The sequence below is a fragment of the Solenopsis invicta genome, chromosome 6, assembly GCF_016802725.1.
Source record: "Solenopsis invicta isolate M01_SB chromosome 6, UNIL_Sinv_3.0, whole genome shotgun sequence".
Classification (NCBI taxonomy): domain Eukaryota; kingdom Metazoa; phylum Arthropoda; class Insecta; order Hymenoptera; family Formicidae; genus Solenopsis; species Solenopsis invicta.
Window position 1 is genome coordinate 18,871,733 of NC_052669.1, and position 19,874 is coordinate 18,891,606.

The window sequence follows — 19,874 nt, forward strand, 5'->3', positions numbered from 1 at the left end:
TTTGGATATTTGACTGTATCTCTCGCTTTCGGTAATTATCGGCAGATGAACCGCGTCAAAAGTTTAGCAGCAGCATTACGGCCCATTCCTCTACCGCGGTTCGTGCTCTTTCACAATATGTTGGACGATTATTTTTGGCGTGCCAGGACCGTACGTACGTCAATCCATTTGATGGATAGGCTGGAAGACCAGAAAAGAGTACCGGCAACTTGAATATGGCTCGGCAGGGTCGAGCCATGCTTCGCGTGCGACGCAACTAAGGAGATCATCCGCGCGATCTAATATTTGATTTATATTTTATGCCAACCACGTTTCAATTAATTTTCACTTCGATTCCCGATAGTTATTATTATTAATGTTCCTACGTACGATAAAAAAAAAAATTCCGTTTATTCCGTCATAAAGAGATTTTTTAAAAATAATCCACTAAATAATTTATTAAATAATCTACTGTATCTATTAAATAATTTAAAAGTATGTTATCTGATAACATACTTTTTAACGAGATATCTGTTTAGATATATCGCACTTTGATGAAACTGATTGGCGAGATCATTTTCGGTTTTATTAATGTGAAGATAGAATACGAAACAATTGGCTCGCGATCACGTACATCTTCACAATCGTTCTTTGGGCAATAATTATAATAGTGCCAACTGTATGGTGCACCAGATGCTACCTGGTCGTTCCAAGTTGGCTCCAACATCTGCCATTCCGTCGACAGTCGGTTTTCGATGCCGTTTAAATCGTTCGAACGCACGGAGATCAAGGTAAAGGTTAATTACTTCGTTCCCCATCAACAATTTCTAAGATCGCGTGTCGTAAAAAATTTTGTTCTCGAATTAAAAGTAGTGGACAGAAATTCATATAAATTCCTAATCTCTTCGCGATTACAATTAATTAAAAGAAGTATTTTATCCTATTTTACTTATTTTGTTATCTTGATGAAATTAATTTAATCTTCTAAAAAAAAAATTTGAAGTACTCTACGTGCAATGAATTTTTATTGTGCGTTAGATAAAACAATCGTGCGTTTATCGTTATCGTCACTCTCTGTCGTGACTTGAACCATTAAAAATTCAGTTTTGCGAAATGATTTCCTGTCCATTCTTCTAAATCCATCAATTTTTTTGCCCAGGCAGAGCGGCAGTAATGTTACGTAACGGTCAAACAATTATTCCCCCAAGTTATTTCTTATGTTTCACTATTATTACCCGCAGGCCAATTGGAGAGATTATTTGTCGAGAGGTGTGCATCTCTAACTTCAAGGTCCCTCGCGATATCTGCGAGTGTTGAGAAGCGTTTAGCACCACGCGATTTCGCTCGTTAGCACGTGTCGCTCGATTCTCATCGAGGTACTCATTCGCGAAAGTTTTTCTAATGGTAATAGAAAATATAAAAGAGTATGGAAAAGTTATTTTTTTTCTTTCGACGTATCAATTGCGAGCTTAACAGGAATTTCCCAATTCGTAGCAAACGATAAGCTTAACTTGTTCCACGACTCGTGTGGACGAGTTAACCGAGATTTATCTCGCTAGGAAGTTGCATGGAGCAATAAACTTATCATCGGTGGAACGTAAAGTGTTTCAGTTTCAACGGGTATTAATTTAGATAAGTCTCACAGAGCACTTCTGCATAACAAGTAAACTCACGCGCGTTAAAGATGTTAATTTTAGGTGAGTGATAAGAGATCATTGCGAGATACTTTTGTCGATTGAATCATCCAGCTGAATTGTAAAACATTATTAGTAAAAACCGATTGATATTTCCATCATCGATCCCCTCCGTTCGATTCTTCTCCGAAACGATCCTCCTCTACACCTTCGGTTAGAGATTCGAGACCGATCGCTCGTGGCCTGTCGTGGCCTCCAAGCGAGTACCGCTTTTCTGGCAACCCGCCAGAACTTATGCCAGGTTTCAACATACCGGCCGACATGAGTATTTTCGGTTTCGCGGTGAAACGACGACGGCCTGTCTCTCTGTTTTTCTCTTTTCTCGCGCGTCTCTCTATCCGTCCCTCTCCCGTTGAGCTTCTTTGAGGGAAAACGAAGGGACGATCTCTCTCCGCTATTAGATTGGCAAGTAGACGAATGGTGTTTTCGTCGGCGGACAACTTTACCAGCGATCCGCACCAGTTGGTTCGATCCTCGATGCCGCGCGGCAAAAGTACAGAAGTCTTGTTTACAGAAGTACAGAAGTCATTCTTATCGTCCTACATCACATCGAGGATTGAACTGAAATTATTCCGGTTTTCGGACCCCTCCTCCACTTCGCCAGACACTTGTCGAAGCACAAGTGTAAATGTTTAATTAGCGTTCGGCACGACCACTATGGCGACAGCGTATAATTAGTCTCGTGGTACGTCGCTTTCATCGCTCTGGTATACATCGCTTAATCGTCATTGTACCGGCGGGATATATATTGCGTACGATCGGTCTTTCGTAGACCTATTTTCCGAGAGATTCTAGCGAGCTATTTTCTCTACATTCGCGTACGCGGCACATAAAAGAGCGACAAGCCGAATGCGCTCAAATAGATTGAACACAATGATTTAACGTCGCTACTCGTTGAAAACTATAATAATAACCCTTCCAAGATATATTTAACTTTCCGATAGATAAGCAATCAATAGCAGAGTTAATTCGAATGCAAAACCGTTTATTAACGGTCCAGACGGGCGACGTAAAGATTACTCTCTGCATTAATCATCGCCGTCTGTTAGTCTGTCAATGATATATGAGAAAAAAGTTAATTATACAAATTGCGTAAGTGCATATTGGAATGGCGAAGCCTTAGTATCGAAATACCGAGGCTTCCGCGTTGGAAGTCGACGTATGTATGCAGCCGACTAAAGATAAAAATTGCATTTTAATCTTGCATAATTATTACCGGCGTCCGATATTACGTACAAACAAAGTGCAGAGGATTGTCTTTCGGTCACCCTCCGTTATTTGAATGAAGATTCACTTATATCACTGAATGTATACGTTCGCTTTCGAACGAAATGCGCATGATACGCAACCGATACGATAACAACGTATTCAATAATCCAAGATAATCCTCACATGAATTGCGGTGAATTGATGATTTGAATTAAATTCCGTGAATGCGCAAGTATAAATGCGTAGTAGAGTCGATATTCAATTTGGTAGAATATATAGGGGGACGTGACGTTATGGGATTAAATTCGAAATTATTGACTGAAATTACAGAGGACCACTATCTCCAGTGGTCCTCTGTAATAATTTTATCGAATCTAAATCGGCTATCCATATCCGAAAATTGCTGTCTACGGAAAGTGGGGATCGCTTTGGTGTGCTCGTCAAAAGAAACCTGCGCCGAAAATATCGCCGGCTCGTTCCGGAACGTAATTTGCATACGCGTACACTTATCATTCACAGCTGGCGGCGCGGCGGGACAAAACACGTCTTGAGTCTAGTCCTAGAGTTGCTAGGCGAAATAGTCACGCGGTGTGCGCACACATGCGTGTGCAGACTCGTCATTAGCGCGACTATCATTAGCCGGCAAGGCCGCGTTCAGGGCTGTCGACGGATGCCACGGACCCCTGCGCCCGATGCTCTTCTTTCTCAGGAGGCTCGGGTTTCACGCTGTGTGACGGCCAGCGCAATTTTGATTAATCTCGCGATCGGGTTTCTTTCCCTCGCAATTTATCACGGTGCAAGGAATTAGGAACGAGCGTATGGGAAGACAATCGTTATAATTAATATAACACGTACAAAATGCCAGGGTAAAAGAGTAACATATAAATAAAAGAGATGTCCCGAAATTTGTGTAGGTGTAACAGTGACAGGACATCTAATTGTAATATAAAATTATATCTGTAAAATGCGATTTCGATGCCTGGAGATATTTGGACGAACACGCGAACGAAGTTCTCTTACTATAATGATCTATGCACACATTAGTTTTACTTCTTCTTAAAAAAAAAAGAAAAAAAAACACACATTTTTCATTAATTTTGAAATATTATCTCACGTATTTAAGTATTGAGAATTTTGCGAGTGCCGTTCGACAGAATGCTCGGATACAGAAGTTTTGCTTTTCCGAGGCTCCTCGTCTTTACCCCTCGGCTCCGGATGCATCGCCTCCATTTCCATCCCGCCGAGATCAGCGCGTGTTCTGGCTCTTCCTCCTCTTCTTCTGCTTCTGGTTGTTCTCCTTCCTCTTCTCCTGCCTCGTCTTCTCCTGGTTCGACGTCTCCGAGAGGGACGTCTGCCCCTCCTCCTCCGGGCGCGTGATCTTCCGCGTGATCCGCGGCGTCTTCTTCGCTCCCGTTTCTTTCGTTCTCGTTCCCTTCGTTCTCGTTCCCTTCGTTTTCGCGCCGCTAGCCTTCTTCTGCGTTTTTCCCTCCTCCTCTTACGTACGCCGAATCGCCAAGGTTGACTTGGACAAGGTTCCATCACCCCGTCCCCCATGCCATTTTCTAACGAGAGCGGTCCGTGATTACACGAATAATATCCTCTAAGAAGAATATCAGTAGAATGTATTAGTATTACGATAATCGCTATCTGGCGTAAATTATGATAAATTACTACAATCGCCTTCGCATTTAACGTCCTAGAACTTTTGCCGTAAAAGACCGGCTGGCGTGTGCATGTGTGTCGAGGAATAGTTTACGTGCAGAAGAATTCTCCTCTTAAATAGATACACTTAGCATCTCGGCATTTTGAGGTCAAACTTAAAGTCTTTCTAATGACTAAATTAAGTATCTTTATCAACGCAGGTTACATTACGTTACACCATTCATGCAGGGTGGTGACACAACGGTTATTCGATCAAGTGAGAACATTGTGTGTGCGACGTGATCAAAATATTTTTTTACGAAGTGGGTCACGTATCGCCCTCATAATCGTGACTCAATCTATTGCGTTTTATTTTTGACCCAGCGGCTTTATCATTGCCATTGATAAGCGAGTTTTTCGTAGTTAAGAAAATATAACATCGTAAATATGTCCAATCTGTTAAGCGACGCCTTATAATGCCTTCGTTATAATTTCTCTCGAGAAGTCAAAGCGTACAATTAACTCTAACAATAGTAATAACTTTTGTTCGTATAAAAAGTTGAATACTATCACAATTCAACGAATGTTAACGAAAATCGAGAGCTTCAAATTAAATACGAGAGATAAATTAAATTATCATCTAGACTAGAATCGTTCAATTATCGTATAATTAATGAGAATTCGCGTCAAATTCATACCCCCTTGAGCGCTTAAGAATCCCATAGGATAATCCACGTCGTAAGGCGAATTGAACCTGCCGCCTGGTCTCCTCGCTAGGAATATCGTACTCCTGGGAAATATAGTTACTAATTTCCCGCGATGTCGAACCTTGTACATCTTGCAGTCTGCGTATAGCGTTTACAACCAGGGCCTCGACCTTTGGAGTCCGCTTAGCAGGCATGTCTACTAATTTTAACAAATATTCTTTATTATGCTTTGTCTATGTAACTGCGTCATCGTGATAAGTTTTATCGATACCATTACTCATCAACAATGTACGCAAAATTGACCAAAAGTTTTTATTATTTTTCACGAATATTAATTTTGTTAAAAATGTTTTTTTATAGGAGGATTATAAACTTAATAACGTTTAAGAGATAATCTCCTGCGATGTAGGGATAGCTACCTGCATTGCGTGGAATATGGCACAAATGTATTAATCGTAGTTCTTTTCCGAGAATGCGTATCACAATCCATCAAATATAAACGGCACAATAAATTATTAGTTCAAAATTACTTTAAATTTTTTAATTACTTGAAATTTTTCTTTATGATAATTCTAATTCGGCACGTGAAATTTTCATTGATTTCAACGAAACGGTATCCAAGGGGAATGATCGTCATTCTTGATGATCATAGAGTCGTTTTTTTTTTCTTTTCGATTTTTTATCGAAAATATCGAAATCGTTGAAGTTATAAAAACGCAATAAATGAATGTATTATTACTATGTTATGCGTTATAGCCGATACCAACTAAAATAAAATAAAAATATTTTGAAATGTTATAGACTTCATAATAAAAACATTTAAGAAAAAATTCGCGAATTAAAATTATTTTGCATTTAAATTATATTCCATATGCTCTTTACTGGTTTCCCTTGAACTTCGTTCCTGCCTATCTGGCGCGGATTTGTAATCGGACTTGCAATCAAAGTGCGACGATGAAATTCTTTGTCGAGGCGAATAAATTACGATCGAATCGGATATACGTGCTTAATGACTAAAATGTGTCGAGTTCATTAGCAATCGTCGCACTTAAATCAACATTTACATTCGCCGGTCTGATAAGTGAGAAAAACCATTGAAACAATTAATTGATCGCAAATGAATTATTTCTACAATTTAAATTATTTTTATGTGATTCTAAATAATTTTTGTTTGACTGTTAGACGTTATTCTCGATTTTTAATTTTTATTGGATTCTTAAAATTCCAAAAAAAAAATTTTATATTATTATCAAATTTCGCAACGATTTATTATTTAATTTAATTATATTGAGAATAAATCTCATTTAGCAGCATAAAACCATTATTACAGAAAGAAAAATATATCATAGACCAAAATGTTTATTTGTAGCGAGCATTCTCGTTCCTTCATTCTCTTCCCTCGCTCTTTTTCTACCGCTATCTTGAACAGAAATAAAACAGCGCAAAATGGCACCAGAGTAGCATGTCAGACGTTTGTGTGCCGTGACAGCTCGGAATTCTTTTCTTATGCCTTTGTAAATATAGTTCTCTTCCGGCTATTTGAACCTCGTGATCAAGGCAATACCAGACTACTGAGTACTTTATTATTTTTCACTATAAAGCATATCGAAATTTATCACCGATATGTCGATATTTCGAGAATGTAATTGACCTAATAAACGCGTATTTTGTTTTTTAGAAATATGTCATTTTGTAAATTCAAGCGGCATCAAAATGTATTCATAAATATAAGGATTTTGTACATATTTTTTCATACAATTGGCACACATGTTTAAATTACCAGTCGATTTTCTTATTGCACGATATAATATGATAACGACAGGTACGCCTGTCTTATCACGAAAATCGACATGAGTTATCATCTTATCGATGGTGTTGCAGTTAGGAAGAGTGGCAGATAATATAATATATATGCTCTTTATTAGATTTATTTATATTGCAAATGTGATCAAACTTAATAAGAATCGACTCTGGTTTCTAAAGTGTTTGCAATAAACTTATCAATCGTAAATGATTTATCATTATGTGTTGGTTGGTCAAAAAGGAATAAACATGCTTTAAAGGCATATGCTATTTATATAAATTTTATTTTATATTATTTATAGAATTTAAAAACAATTTTCTTTTTTAACAAAAACTTTATGAAGAATGTACTTGTTAATTATTTCTTTTTTTTTTCTCAACGTTATTCGGCATTAAAAAGTTTCAAATTAAAATGATCTTAGAATACAACTTTATTCTACAAGAAAAAAAAATTGTACAAGTCTAAAAAATGCACTTTTTTATATATTCCACAAGTTTGTAATTGCTAGATCGAGGTTTCCTTTAAAAAAAAAGAAGCTTCACATTCTAAGCAGATTATTCCAAGAATTTTTATGCGAAAAAAACTGTGGGAAATCAATTATTTCGTCTATAAATCTTTATATGTTTTTTTTTTCAATAATTTCCTAAATCGACGTATAAAAATTAAATTCGATTCAAAGCGAAAGACCTTCGGAAAATCCTTCGGTAAATCGCGTTAGAGCAAGTTCCTACAGAGTGCAGCACGGATCACGTATAGACTCTGCTGGCATCTGGTACCGCTTCAAGGGAATTGATTTCACCAAAAGTCCGTCATTGATACTCGCAATGATAACGTAGAAATCGTCAATGCCTAGATCTGATAGCTTCCCTGCGACTTATTTTTTTTTTTTTCATCTACTCGTTTCGATATATAATAATAATCGAAATATTTAAATGCCTGACAATAATATCACAAATAAAACCTCGCCAAAATTTTGGAGGCTCTTCGGAGAAATAACTAACGAAAAGTTGTGACAATCGTCTTCTTCGGCGCACATTGAGGTGCACAAAAAGAAAAATGACAGGAAAATTATCTATAAATTGCCAGAGAGACGATATATATGCGTTCTCCAAGCATTCACCTGCGCGTGCAAGGGCACCGGACATACGGATCGCACACATAAACGTTGAGACCATCGGTGTGCTGTGCGCTGCGCGTTTGTCACACGCGACACACACGCACGGTTCCCGTGCAAATGATGATTACTGCCGGTGTATCAATGTTATGTGCTTAATAGCTAGAAACTAGTTCTATCAAAAAATTTTTATTCGTATCCGCGCTGCTCATAGTTGCACTATTCTAATATAATTTATTCAAGTTCGTTTAGAGTGACAAATCCGTTTTAAATCAATTTCAAGTGACAAAAGTGTCGAGTGTAGCTTACTTGAGGGTGTATACGTGATTGATGGAGACAATAGTCGGAAAATAAATCCTGCGTGCTTCAAGTATATGCTCCAGAGATAGTAATCATCGTACATTCGTAAATACCGTGCTGTCCGCGCAAGATGCATAGGTTCTCAAAGCTGACTGGAATGATAGAGAATTAATTTATCAAGTAGGAAATACTTATATTTTTACTATCTCACGGCGCACGTGTATAAGTGCGCGCCGTTAACGTGTGCCCATTGTTAGCATTTTCGACCTTGCAGCACGCGAGAATGTGCACGGGGAACAATCGGGACGGTCAAGGAGAACCTACTGAATAATCAGCTTCGCGAGGGAAAATGATTGCGCTGCCTATGAATGAAAAGAAGGAAGCCATGAATTTCTGATTACCGTGCACTTTGTAAACACCGTTTCGGAGCGGAGATCACGAATAACGAATGTGTCGTCCATGGACAGGCAAAAACCTTTACCATAATCGTACCGTCACTTCCTGACAAATTTTTCTGACGAAATCATAACGACCATGGAATAAAATTCTCCAAAAAAAAAAAGAGCAAGATTGTATTCTCAGAGCAGTCACGCTAAGCGCGATGTTTTTTTTTCTGCCACTAAATGCCCGATGTATCAAAGATATTGTACGAATTTCATGAAAATTAATGGATACAGGAAAATAATAAATGCGATAAAAAAAGTAGTATCTGCGAACGTCGCGACGAGCAAGTTGCACGCCGGGTGCTTTCTTCATTTTGAAAAATTCTGGAAATTTTTGGCTGGATGCCCTCCGCGAGCTTATTAATAATCAGCGAGACCGGTGCGCGAGGATTCAGAGCGTAATTCTCGCGCGCTTCTTACGACGTTATTATTGCTGTAAGGATGAATCTATAATATCGAGGCGAGCCGGCTCGACGCGGCCGAGCGAAAGTGCCTCGGCCGCATAAATGTCGGGCTCCGACTCGGCCGGGGACCGAGAAGGTGGCTTAACGAATGTGGAGAGATCGGTGAACCGGAAGCGAAAGGCGCGCGCGCAGCTTCACGATTCGTTTGGTACGACGTATACATAAGATCGTCAGTCTCCCAGCCTTTAACGCTTCGCGGAACTAGAAATCTGTTTTTCACGCTCGAACCGCGCGAGCTTTGTTCACGCATCTCCATATTGCCGTGCGTGCGAATGAGAATTTTCCTTTATTTTTTTTTTCTTCTCTTAAATCGCGCACGCCAGATAGGGATGTGAAGCGTGGGCTGGATAAATGCGTGATGAATTGCGAAAATATGAATTGCAAAAATTCGCTCGACAAACGTAAGACGCAACGTGAATAATGGCAGCAAACGAAAGATCTTATCCTGATAATTAATCCTTATTAGTTTTAATCTCGATGAATAATTTCATCCTAATCTTGATGAATAATTATTTTTTATCGTTTTTTTTTTTGGCGGTTTATAATGCTTCACGTTTTTCTTTTATTTGCGAGTTTGATTGAAATCGATCTTGTTCAGTGCAAACATTTTTATCGCGTTTACGCTCATCGTGAGAAGTAACTGTTTCCATGTGTCGATTAAAAAGGTAATTACTACGTTACGCTTTGCGATGCAACGCGACCTTCGCTACTGTCGAGCCGGACACGGATGTTTCTAGGCGCGTCCGCGCCGAGATTCGCCGCACAGACGCGCGCTTTCGCGCTCGTAATTTCGCGACGGAAGATCCTCTTCTTTTTAACGAGCAGGGGGGCAATTCTGACTTTTTTTTTTCTTCGAAAATTGGAAACGCGATAATAAATGGAACGTGACCTCGAATGGCTCGGAGATACAACCGGGATGCAGAACGGAGGATCGGCATCGGAAACGGGTGCCCACGTGCGCTCTTATTAGATGCAGCGCGATTCACGTGGCGCAACACGTGAGCGGGAGTAGCTATCGCGACGGAAATTTCACCGAGGGTGGCTTCGCGGGTGGCACGACTAGTTGGGGATCGTTAAATACGAAGTAAACGCGTGAAAGGGGGTGAGAGAAGCAGTTTGCTCTCCTTAGCTATTGATCACAATTTAGAAGAGGTGTTGCGCAATTATTACGGTGCAAAACGAAGGACTATAATCCTTTTGCTTATTATTGAACTTTTTGCAAAATCACCATCCTTGTCACCAGCTGAGGGTGAGGCTCGATCGCGTTTCTGTGCGAATTACTTTTAGGACTTCTTTAAGAAATTTATATTTATTCGCTCAGTTTTTTTTTTATGGGCTTCGAACTAAGAGAAGTTTTCTTTCGCGACCGCAACTATGCACTCTGATAATTTCTCTGTAAAATCCAAGAGTCAAATAGTCGCCAAGCTTCTGTTTGAGTATACGCGAGAAGTTGCAAAGGCGAATTGTGTTCCGCGAGTCACGACACTCACGACACAGCGACGATAGAAGCAACGAGAGAATTACCTCATGCGTGGCGGAGGCGGACGGGCCATAGGGAATCGCCAGATCAATTTATATTTTAATCGTCCCCTCCGCGCGGGAGGGAGCGAGGGAGGCTTTTATCTGTCGCATGGCAGGCGATGGCCCATCCGACCCATCTGCCTCAATCATCGATCGGAGAAGAAACAAATGCGGCACCACGCACGACAGAGTCGACCCACGCCGATCGCCGGTCTAAGCATCGACGTCTACCGGGATGCGATCGTCGCTCGACCGGAAAATACAAAGGGATGTGCGCGCGACGTCCAGGTAGCTCGGCGTTGCTGCAGTTGATGGATCGAGTCAGTTATGGGCAAAGAGAAGAATGCTCGTTAACCTAACGGTTCAGACAGCTCGCTAATAAACACCGCGTATTCGCGTTTAACACTAAATTCGCCGGAGCCTATAAAGCGTCGTACAGGGCAAAATAAATGAGGATCACTATATTTAAGACGAATGAAGACGACTATATTTAATGAAAGATAATAATTAAATTATGAAACGGAGATTCATAACTTATTTATTGTCTTTCATTAAATATAGTTTCTTGATCGTTTTTATTCTCATGCAAACTTTATTTGACTTTTTTTCTTAACTTTTTGGTAATAAATATTTTAATAGCTAATCGTCAAATTAACCTTAAAGTGCTGCTCAGATTTTCTTCTGGCGTTAATATTACTCAGGGTAAAAATTTACTCACGTAATTAAGAATGTTTTTTAGGTTTTTTTTCCTATTTTATAAATTGCGAGGTTTAGAATAACTGAAATAACACTATTTTAATGTAAAAATAAAATCTTATTAAATATTATTTGGAATTATTAAAATTTTGATAATAAAAACTAAGCTAGACTTAAATTAGCAAAAATTCACCCATAATATAACTCTCTTGAGTTAAGAAATTCTATTTAAGAGTAAATTAATCAAGAAAAAGTTTTCTATTAATTACTCGTAACTCGGACTTTATCTAATCCTATTTTACTCGCGTGGTTTTTCTTCGGCACAATTACTCGCGTGGAGTGTTTCTGACACCCCAACGTTATGTATCAATTTTCATTGTTTTTTTTTTATTCACAATTAAGTAAATTAATACTATTTTAAGCTTTAGATACAGATAAATGCAAAATTGTAAGGCTGGGGTGTCCCGGACATCCCGCGCGAGTAGAGCAGAATTAATGACGATTCTGAATTGATCGAAAATCGCGTTGAAAATCAATACGCACACCCTACTCGCGGGGACCCCGCAATGTATTCCACACGATGTTTATCATCACTAGCCGCTGAATGCGTGTACGATGCTTATCTATGAGCGGTCGACGGTGGTGCGCGCGCGATGCAAATGCAATGTCAGGTGAAAAGAATAAGAAGAGATTACGGAAGCGGGAGAAATTCCGGGGACAACGGGCGCACGGACGAACTTACGAGTACATTGACCTGAAATGACCTGACCTGCGACAACTCAACGTGTCCGGCGATAAACTGCCAATGTATCAAAGTAATCTTATGCGCGGATTATCGATACACCGATACGTAAGTATGTTACGCAACGGTTGCGTTGCAGGCCTTTACATAAACGGAAGTATGGCAACAGTTTTCCGTGTACGTATGCGAGCAATGACGTCCACTTCCGTTGCATCAACTATCGATGAGCGCGACGAGGAGGATCGCGCGACAAAGTTGTTTTTCAAACAAATTTCAAAACGTCTCTCGAGTCTTAGTATCGTTACACATAATCTGTGGGCTTTAAAATATCGTTAAAAAAAAAAATAAATAAATAAATATTTGACTATTTAAGAGATCTCGTTGAATTCGCCGTGATCTCAAGAACGAGTGCAATTTGTGTGAAACGAGATCCTTTTATTCTTGACACGCCTAACGTTCACCTGTATTCATTTATCGGCTCGGAATTAACACCGGAGCGCGCTTTCCAGAAATACCCGAGTGGGGTTGCGGGTGAACACGTGACTGGGAAACGTGCCTCCCGATGCACGTGGACCCGGGCACATCCCCCGACATCGGCTGCCGGCGCGCCTCGTGCCCTCAACCCTCTTTCGTTTCGAGGCGGAGGAGAAGCTTCCGCTCGTCTCAGTCATCGCCGAGTCTCTTCGGGTTGCGTGTGTACGAAATTGCATCGACGTTCCTCGCGACGACGCGCGCTGCCGTTGTCTCACCTCTCCGCGGACGAAAACGACCGGATACGTTCGCGCGCGTAAATCTGCCGCGGCGGGAGACGCATCAGGGACATTACGATGCGTCTACCTGCAACTCTTCGAGGTCGCGACTGCGGTCTCATCGATTCGGGCCGTGACGCGAGAGTGACAATCGATAGATTTAGACACTTCGAAGAAGCCGGCCGAATTCGCACAGCGACGCGACAAGTCTAATCCGCGCTTGCGGATTATCGAAGCGGGGATCGGGGGATCGATCGCAGAGGAAGCTTCTCATTTCGTGGAGATAATCGACAACAGTTACGGCGGAACGTAACTCTTCTTCCCTCATCGTCATGATTTTCCGTGTTACTCACTTTATGCTGCACTCGCCCGTAATACATCCGATTCGTTGTCTTAATCGCGCACTAGTATCAAAGTTCTGAAGCAAATAAATGCTTTCATTTCCTCATCTTGAAGATGTAGAGTTTCTCTTCTTTTTTTTTACATAATGCGAAATGTTAACGCGAGACTCATATAATTTCGCGTGATTACGGTGTCACGGTGTCCTTAATAACTAGCGCTCATGATTTCTATAGATTTTGTTGAAGTTTTTTGTTGAAAGAAATCAAATGTGTGCATATAATTTGATACGTTTTATCTCGCTTGCTTTCATCACTGTGATGTAACGTTTCAACTACTGCAACGTGTATATTTAAAAAAAAATTAGCGATTAGTATGAAATACTTTCACACTTTCGCTTTACACATATGGATCAATCAATTTTCTAAATTTCGCATTATTACATGTTTTAAATATTATTTATATAAATGTAAATACACGTATAACTAAGAAACAAAGGTTTATAATATTCCACCGTTGATTGATTATTTTTATATTCTCTACTTTTTTTTCTTTCGAATTTTTTACGAAATTAATAAAAATATTATCAAGAAGATGCTGATGTTATTAAAGGGATTTTATGAGTTACAAACGAGAGAAAACTGTAGAAACATAAAATTTTGCTTTCCTAAATTGTTTAAATATTTTATCAAATGGATAAAGAATTTTACAAGAATAATTATATTCGGTTTACTGCGTATTCAAACCTACTTATACTCTGCTATTGTTCGTGAGGTCGGAATCGGATGAAATATTACGGAGAATGCATATAACTGTTCGTACAAGAGAGCTTTTTCAATCCGTTAATTTCTGTGCATTATCCGCAGGATTCGTAGACAACTCGACAATATGTACGAAATGCAAAAAATTGAACAGAGCAAATGCGACACTTGTTAATTTCTAACCGGTGAAACTTTGCAAATTATGCATGCATTGTAACAAAACTTGGAATCGAAGAAACAAAAATAATTAACGAATTATTTTGTAATGCAAACTCACTGAAACCTAACTTTTGCAACGTCAATGCAAAAAACTGGATAAATAAATAACCAAGGTAAATACGCTTTACTTAATCGATCAAAAAATTATTCCACTATTTCGGAAGGTGTGATAATGATAAGTATCGAAATTAACGGATACTAATTTGGTGGAATTTTGACAAAACAATAGCGAACTGTTAAACGCAAGTCGAAGTCCGGCATGATGCCGATTCTTCATTGAATAGTGAGTGATTGTGCGAAAACTATTCAGACCCACTATACCATACGGCACATTTGATAAGAAGAAAAAGCTACTATCGAATCCAGAATGGATTCCTGCGGCTGGACGCGAATGGGGAACGAGGATGGCGAGGGGTTGACCGGTGCGGACGCGGCCGCCTCTTGGCAGCAGTGTTACACCTGGTGCACACCGTACTCGCATCCGCACCCCCACCATCACCCACATCATCCCCGTCAGTATCAGGGTAATCAGTATCAGCAATTGCCGGGAAGCACCTCCGCCGCGACGAACGCTTCCACCCACTACCCATCCTCTCAGCAGCATCATCTGCAACTACAAAACGCCCAGCCGCCGCCGCCGCCTCTGGACCAACAACAGCACCTTCACCCTGTTAGAGGACAGAGCGGGCTTAGGAGAACCGTTCCTTATGACGGATCAGGTATCCATTCGCGTACATCAAGTTTGACGATATCGATCTATTTCGTAATAAAAAAAAATGAGGTCATTTCGTGCGAATTAATACGCGGAGCTCAACGATTTACCAATATTTATACTTCAGACAAACGTGTTAATTACAGTCTTGTTACGAGACATCGATTTGATATGGAAGTTGATTATATTTCTACGGAAATCTTCTTCCGTTCTTCTCTTCTTCTCTTGGGTATTCCAAATCATCCCTTTTCTCCGGGGAGAATTTCCCGGTCGCGAAATTATGTAAGTACTCCGGTTGATCGTCACGCGATATCAATCACCAAATGGATCGATCTTATCAAAAGAATTAATATTCCTCAGCGGTTTCGAGTTAGCCTGCTTCACGCACACATACTAAACGTCATCTCGACTATAATACCAGCCTAACTCTTACGAACTTCGGCTACGTTATACCCAAGAGGTTCGCGTTTCTTCGTTGCAAATTTTATAACAGCGTCCCTTATCAATAATATCAAGAACGATAAAAGCGATAAAAGAAAGATTCTATGGTTTATACTGTCACGATGAAAGGGGCTTAATCGAAAATAATATTTACTCGTCACTACTACCGGCACCTCGCGCACTGCATCCTTACGCCGACTTCCTTATCGATGGTGTTACTCAAGATGATCCAATTTTCTAAAGACGCGATAGCGAGCGATTATAATAATGAAAGCCTTATAGCTGCAAGCGGGGAAAACGTATCACGCGTCGTAAGACGTGCACGTGTGAAGTCTGTCAATTAACTTTTTACAATAAACGTACGTACAAAAAAAAAATGAGTAATATTTGTACAGTTGCACGAATTATACTTTGCGACAATAAAAGCCAGTGAAGTTTCGCTGCTTATAAAATCGTCTAGAAAGATATTAAAGTAGAACAAGCTCAATTTCGTGTTAAGATACTTTCGTAAACCCTTTCTGCCGTCGTTGATAAATCGTAACTGACAGATTCGCAAATTAGACGACGTTTCCGTCGTCGTATGACACCGGCGTGGCGTCGGAATGGCGAACAAGTCGAATGCAATTTTTCCGGTCCACACGTTTGCGTAACGCGTTTCGCGATGAAAGGGATTTGCCACTCCGAACGAAAGCTCTCGCAAAAAGACAAGGAGGAAGAGGAGTTGCCCACGCAACCATCGGTAAATAGTGCGCTGAATTATTCATGGGAATCTGTTGCTTCCATCCAAACGGCTGTACCGTCTCGCGTTGAGGATTTGTTTAACCAAAAGATATATTAGAGAAATAAATTGACTTATTGAGGCATAGATTCAGTGAAGCAGATATTTTCAAAGCCTACAGTCTTCCTACCTCAAGATATAGGAGACACAATTTATTTATCGTTGAATTGTTGTACTGTACTTCATCTTATTCATTATTTTTGTATCAAACTATCTATTATCGAACTGCTCTCATTTCTATGAAATTGATTATGACATATTTAATTGCTTCAATAAATTAGCTTTAAAAGTTTCAATTTGCAATATGAATTGAGAGAAATAGGAAGTTAATAAATTATAGCGCAAACTTTGATATGATTAATGAAACGGAATCTTAGCCGTGAATAACAACGTTATAATGCGATTCTTTGTAGAGATGACGCATATTCCAATGACATCATTAAAATTGCACGTACGGTTTGTAATTATACTTCTTTGTTAGTGTTTTCCGTCATGCGGTATTCGCACTTTTTCATATATATATGTATCATAGATAGATAATATAAATATATAGGTGAGCATACAATATGTATTCATATGAATATTTATTAATTCGTTTGCCGCATACCTAATGAAACTTCTTTCATGTTTTTACGATTTACGATTTATTTAATCTCTTTGATTCAGGAACGGATAATTACTTATCGTGGCCTGAAGTTAATATTTGTATAGCTCTCCAGTGCAAAGATATTTTAAAAGTATGTGCGTAATTTCAAAAGGAATTGAAAAATATTAATACAATTCTTCTGCGATACTCTTAGTAATTTAACTCTTAGTAATTTAAACATTTTAAACTAAACAGTCAGGTTTTAGGAATTTAATTTTATATTTTATTAATGTAGCATAGATACTTATGTGCTACAACTTCCAGTCTTTCAAATTTATTTGTTTTGAAATTCAATTATGTAAGGATTGTATTATTCGCCTGGATTTACTGTCGGAGAAATTTTCGAGGATGCATGAATGTACCGAGACGACTACCGTGTTTATCCGAGAAAAGCGACTGCAAATGGAAATAGCCGCTTCGGGCGCGATAACGCTGCGGCGTTATTTTCTCGCTCATGGAAATTCGAGGTAATCCCGATATCGAAATAAACAGCAACGTCCATCACGCGGTGCGACATAACACGGAAACTGTATCTAATCGTGTGCGATTTCCATGGACGGAAATTTCTTTTCGCCGTGTCGTTCTTTCGCACATGCTTTTATATTACTCTGTTATTCAAATTGCGTCTTGTCCGATCGGTTCTGAGACGCACAGGAGAGTAATCCCTATCGTACACAAACGGACCCCGATCTACGTTATCGTAAAATTTCTCTTATATCATGTTTTGTTTTTGTGCATTTTCACGCACGTATACTCCTAAAAAACGATGATCAAATTGAATAAGAATTTATTGATTTAAATGCAAAATTGAATAACAGTTTATCGATTTATGTATCTCGATTATACAATCGTTGCAATTTATTAAGTCTAATGGGATTTAATCTGAAAAACGTTAAACCATGTAATCAATTTTTGCAAATAATATATGGAATAATGAAAGACCTGAAATTAAAACAATATGTTGAAAAATCTGCAAACTGTTACATATTTTATTTTTTTCTGGAAATTTTAGATTCCAAAAATCTCGCCTTTAATCATACTAAGAAGTAAACATGTTTAAAAGAAACGATTAATTTATGTAGCTAACGACAGTTACCGTTAAGCCCGTATCAGACTACGCATTGAAGATTGAGTTTGAAGATTAAAGATTGAAATTTGACCAATCAAAACAAGCAAATTTTAACTCCTTTTATTTTGATTGGCCAAAGCTCAATCTTTAATCTTCAATCTTCAATTTTCAATGTGTAGTCTGATACGGGCTTTAAACAGAGTGAAAATTCTACCGCGCGATGAGTTCATCAATGCGTGATGAATTATTATGCTGATCGCTTGATTAGCGAGACGACATTGGGGAAGACGTGTATCTTCGGGCGGTAACGTAAATCTATCTGCCGTCAGAAGGCAATTACGATAACTTCTCGCACAACGCGGCATCGCGTAAATCGCACATATATGACTTATTATTGTTTCTCCACTGTCATACACTTTGTACATAGACAACGAGTACGTGGTACAGGGATTGGGCGGACACATGCGCGACAAGTACCGAGGAGAGGACTCGTTCGTGAAAGCGCGATATTCTGGTTTACACAATTAATTAATTATCCCGCGGCACGTTGGACATTCGCCTTTTCCATAAGCCACAGATTTCTTTCAGAATCGAGAGAGTCAATAAGTCAATGAGATTCAGCCCATGCGTGCATGCCTACGCGAGAAGTACAAAGTTTTAATCTCGTAAAAGAAACTTCATTTGCAAAGTGCGTCTAATTGTTGGTAATAAAAATATTTGAAGGAAAACATGTGAGAAGTTTCGATATGGAAATGAGAAGAAATTTAGTAAAGAAAAAGTTGCAGACATTGACAAAAGTTCCGATGCGCATGCCGAAATGCATGTTAATTACAATTTACGAATCTATGCGGAAACTACAGTAATGCAATTTAAAAAGATTCAGAACGATTGTGTTAAAAATAACTGCCTCAAATATTTAACGTCATGTATTTTACATGAAATAAACGAAGGAACGTTTTCTTTATCAGGCTTCGAAAAGTTATAATTTTAATTGTATAATAATTTTTATATACAAATACTTTAATTGTATACAATATATAGCATATATATTGACACTTTCGGTACAATTACAATATATGCGTATGAAAATCATATATAATTTTAATAAAATTTTACCAAAAAGCAAAGGAAAAACAATTTGAGCATAAGTGCCTCAGAATTGTTTTCGAAATTAATGAAGAATTAACAAAGTCTCTTAATTCCTTATCTTAAAAAAAAAATAAAGCATCTTAATTAAAAAAAAACCTTGCCTTAACCTTCAACAAATGGAACGTGTTCGCGAGAATATATGCTTCTAGATTATTCTAATAATCGGTTAAAAAAAAAGAACAATACAAAATCATTATCATTGTAATCAGTTTCCTTCCTGTTAACACTAATCGGAATAAAATTACTCGCGGATCGTTAGATTCTCAACGAGAGCGATTTGGTCGTTTTTTTTTCTCATCTGCACGCGCCGATGAAGAATCGCTAGATTTTCCATCGTGATCATTGTAGTTGTTTCTATCTTGTTATATGGAAAAAGATTGGATCGAAGGTTCGCGGAAAAGAGGCGGACTAAGAGAGGCGAAAGAGACGACGAGGGGCGTAACGACGTCGCGAGAAATGATGGAAGCGGCGGGGGTAGAAGAGTCAGGAGGCTAAAATGGAGGAGGAGAAGGAAAGCGATTACTACGACGACTTGTATCCTGCGCCGGCTAGCTTGGTTAGAAATAAACAGCGGCCGCTGGTTATCCTGAAACGTTGCATTATCCGTTGCAGCGAGATGGAACGCCTTGGACAACGTCCTTGAGCGCGGAAACGCACTTCGGATATCGCGGTGATACCGTAGGCGAACGGAAAAATC

The 19,874-nt window shown here is 39.1% G+C and overlaps 2 protein-coding genes across 9 annotated transcripts in view; one reads left to right on the top strand and one right to left on the bottom strand.

Moving 5' to 3' along the window:
• The window catches only part of LOC113003799, a 154,038-nt gene that overhangs the window by 30,385 nt on the left and 103,779 nt on the right, over positions 1 to 19,874 (bottom strand). The window lies entirely within an intron of this gene.
• Positions 13,310 to 19,874, top strand: part of LOC105204028 (thyrotroph embryonic factor) — a 56,024-nt gene continuing 49,459 nt past the window's right edge. For 6 of the 7 annotated variants that reach the window (XM_039450563.1, XM_039450560.1, XM_039450564.1 and 3 more), the window contains exon 1: positions 13,310 to 15,101. In XM_039450563.1, coding sequence (XP_039306497.1) covers positions 14,750 to 15,101 — 352 coding nt within the window. In that variant the 5' untranslated portion in view covers positions 13,310 to 14,749. The remainder of the gene's footprint in view (positions 15,102 to 19,874) is intronic. The other variant, XM_039450559.1, reaches the window with a different exon arrangement.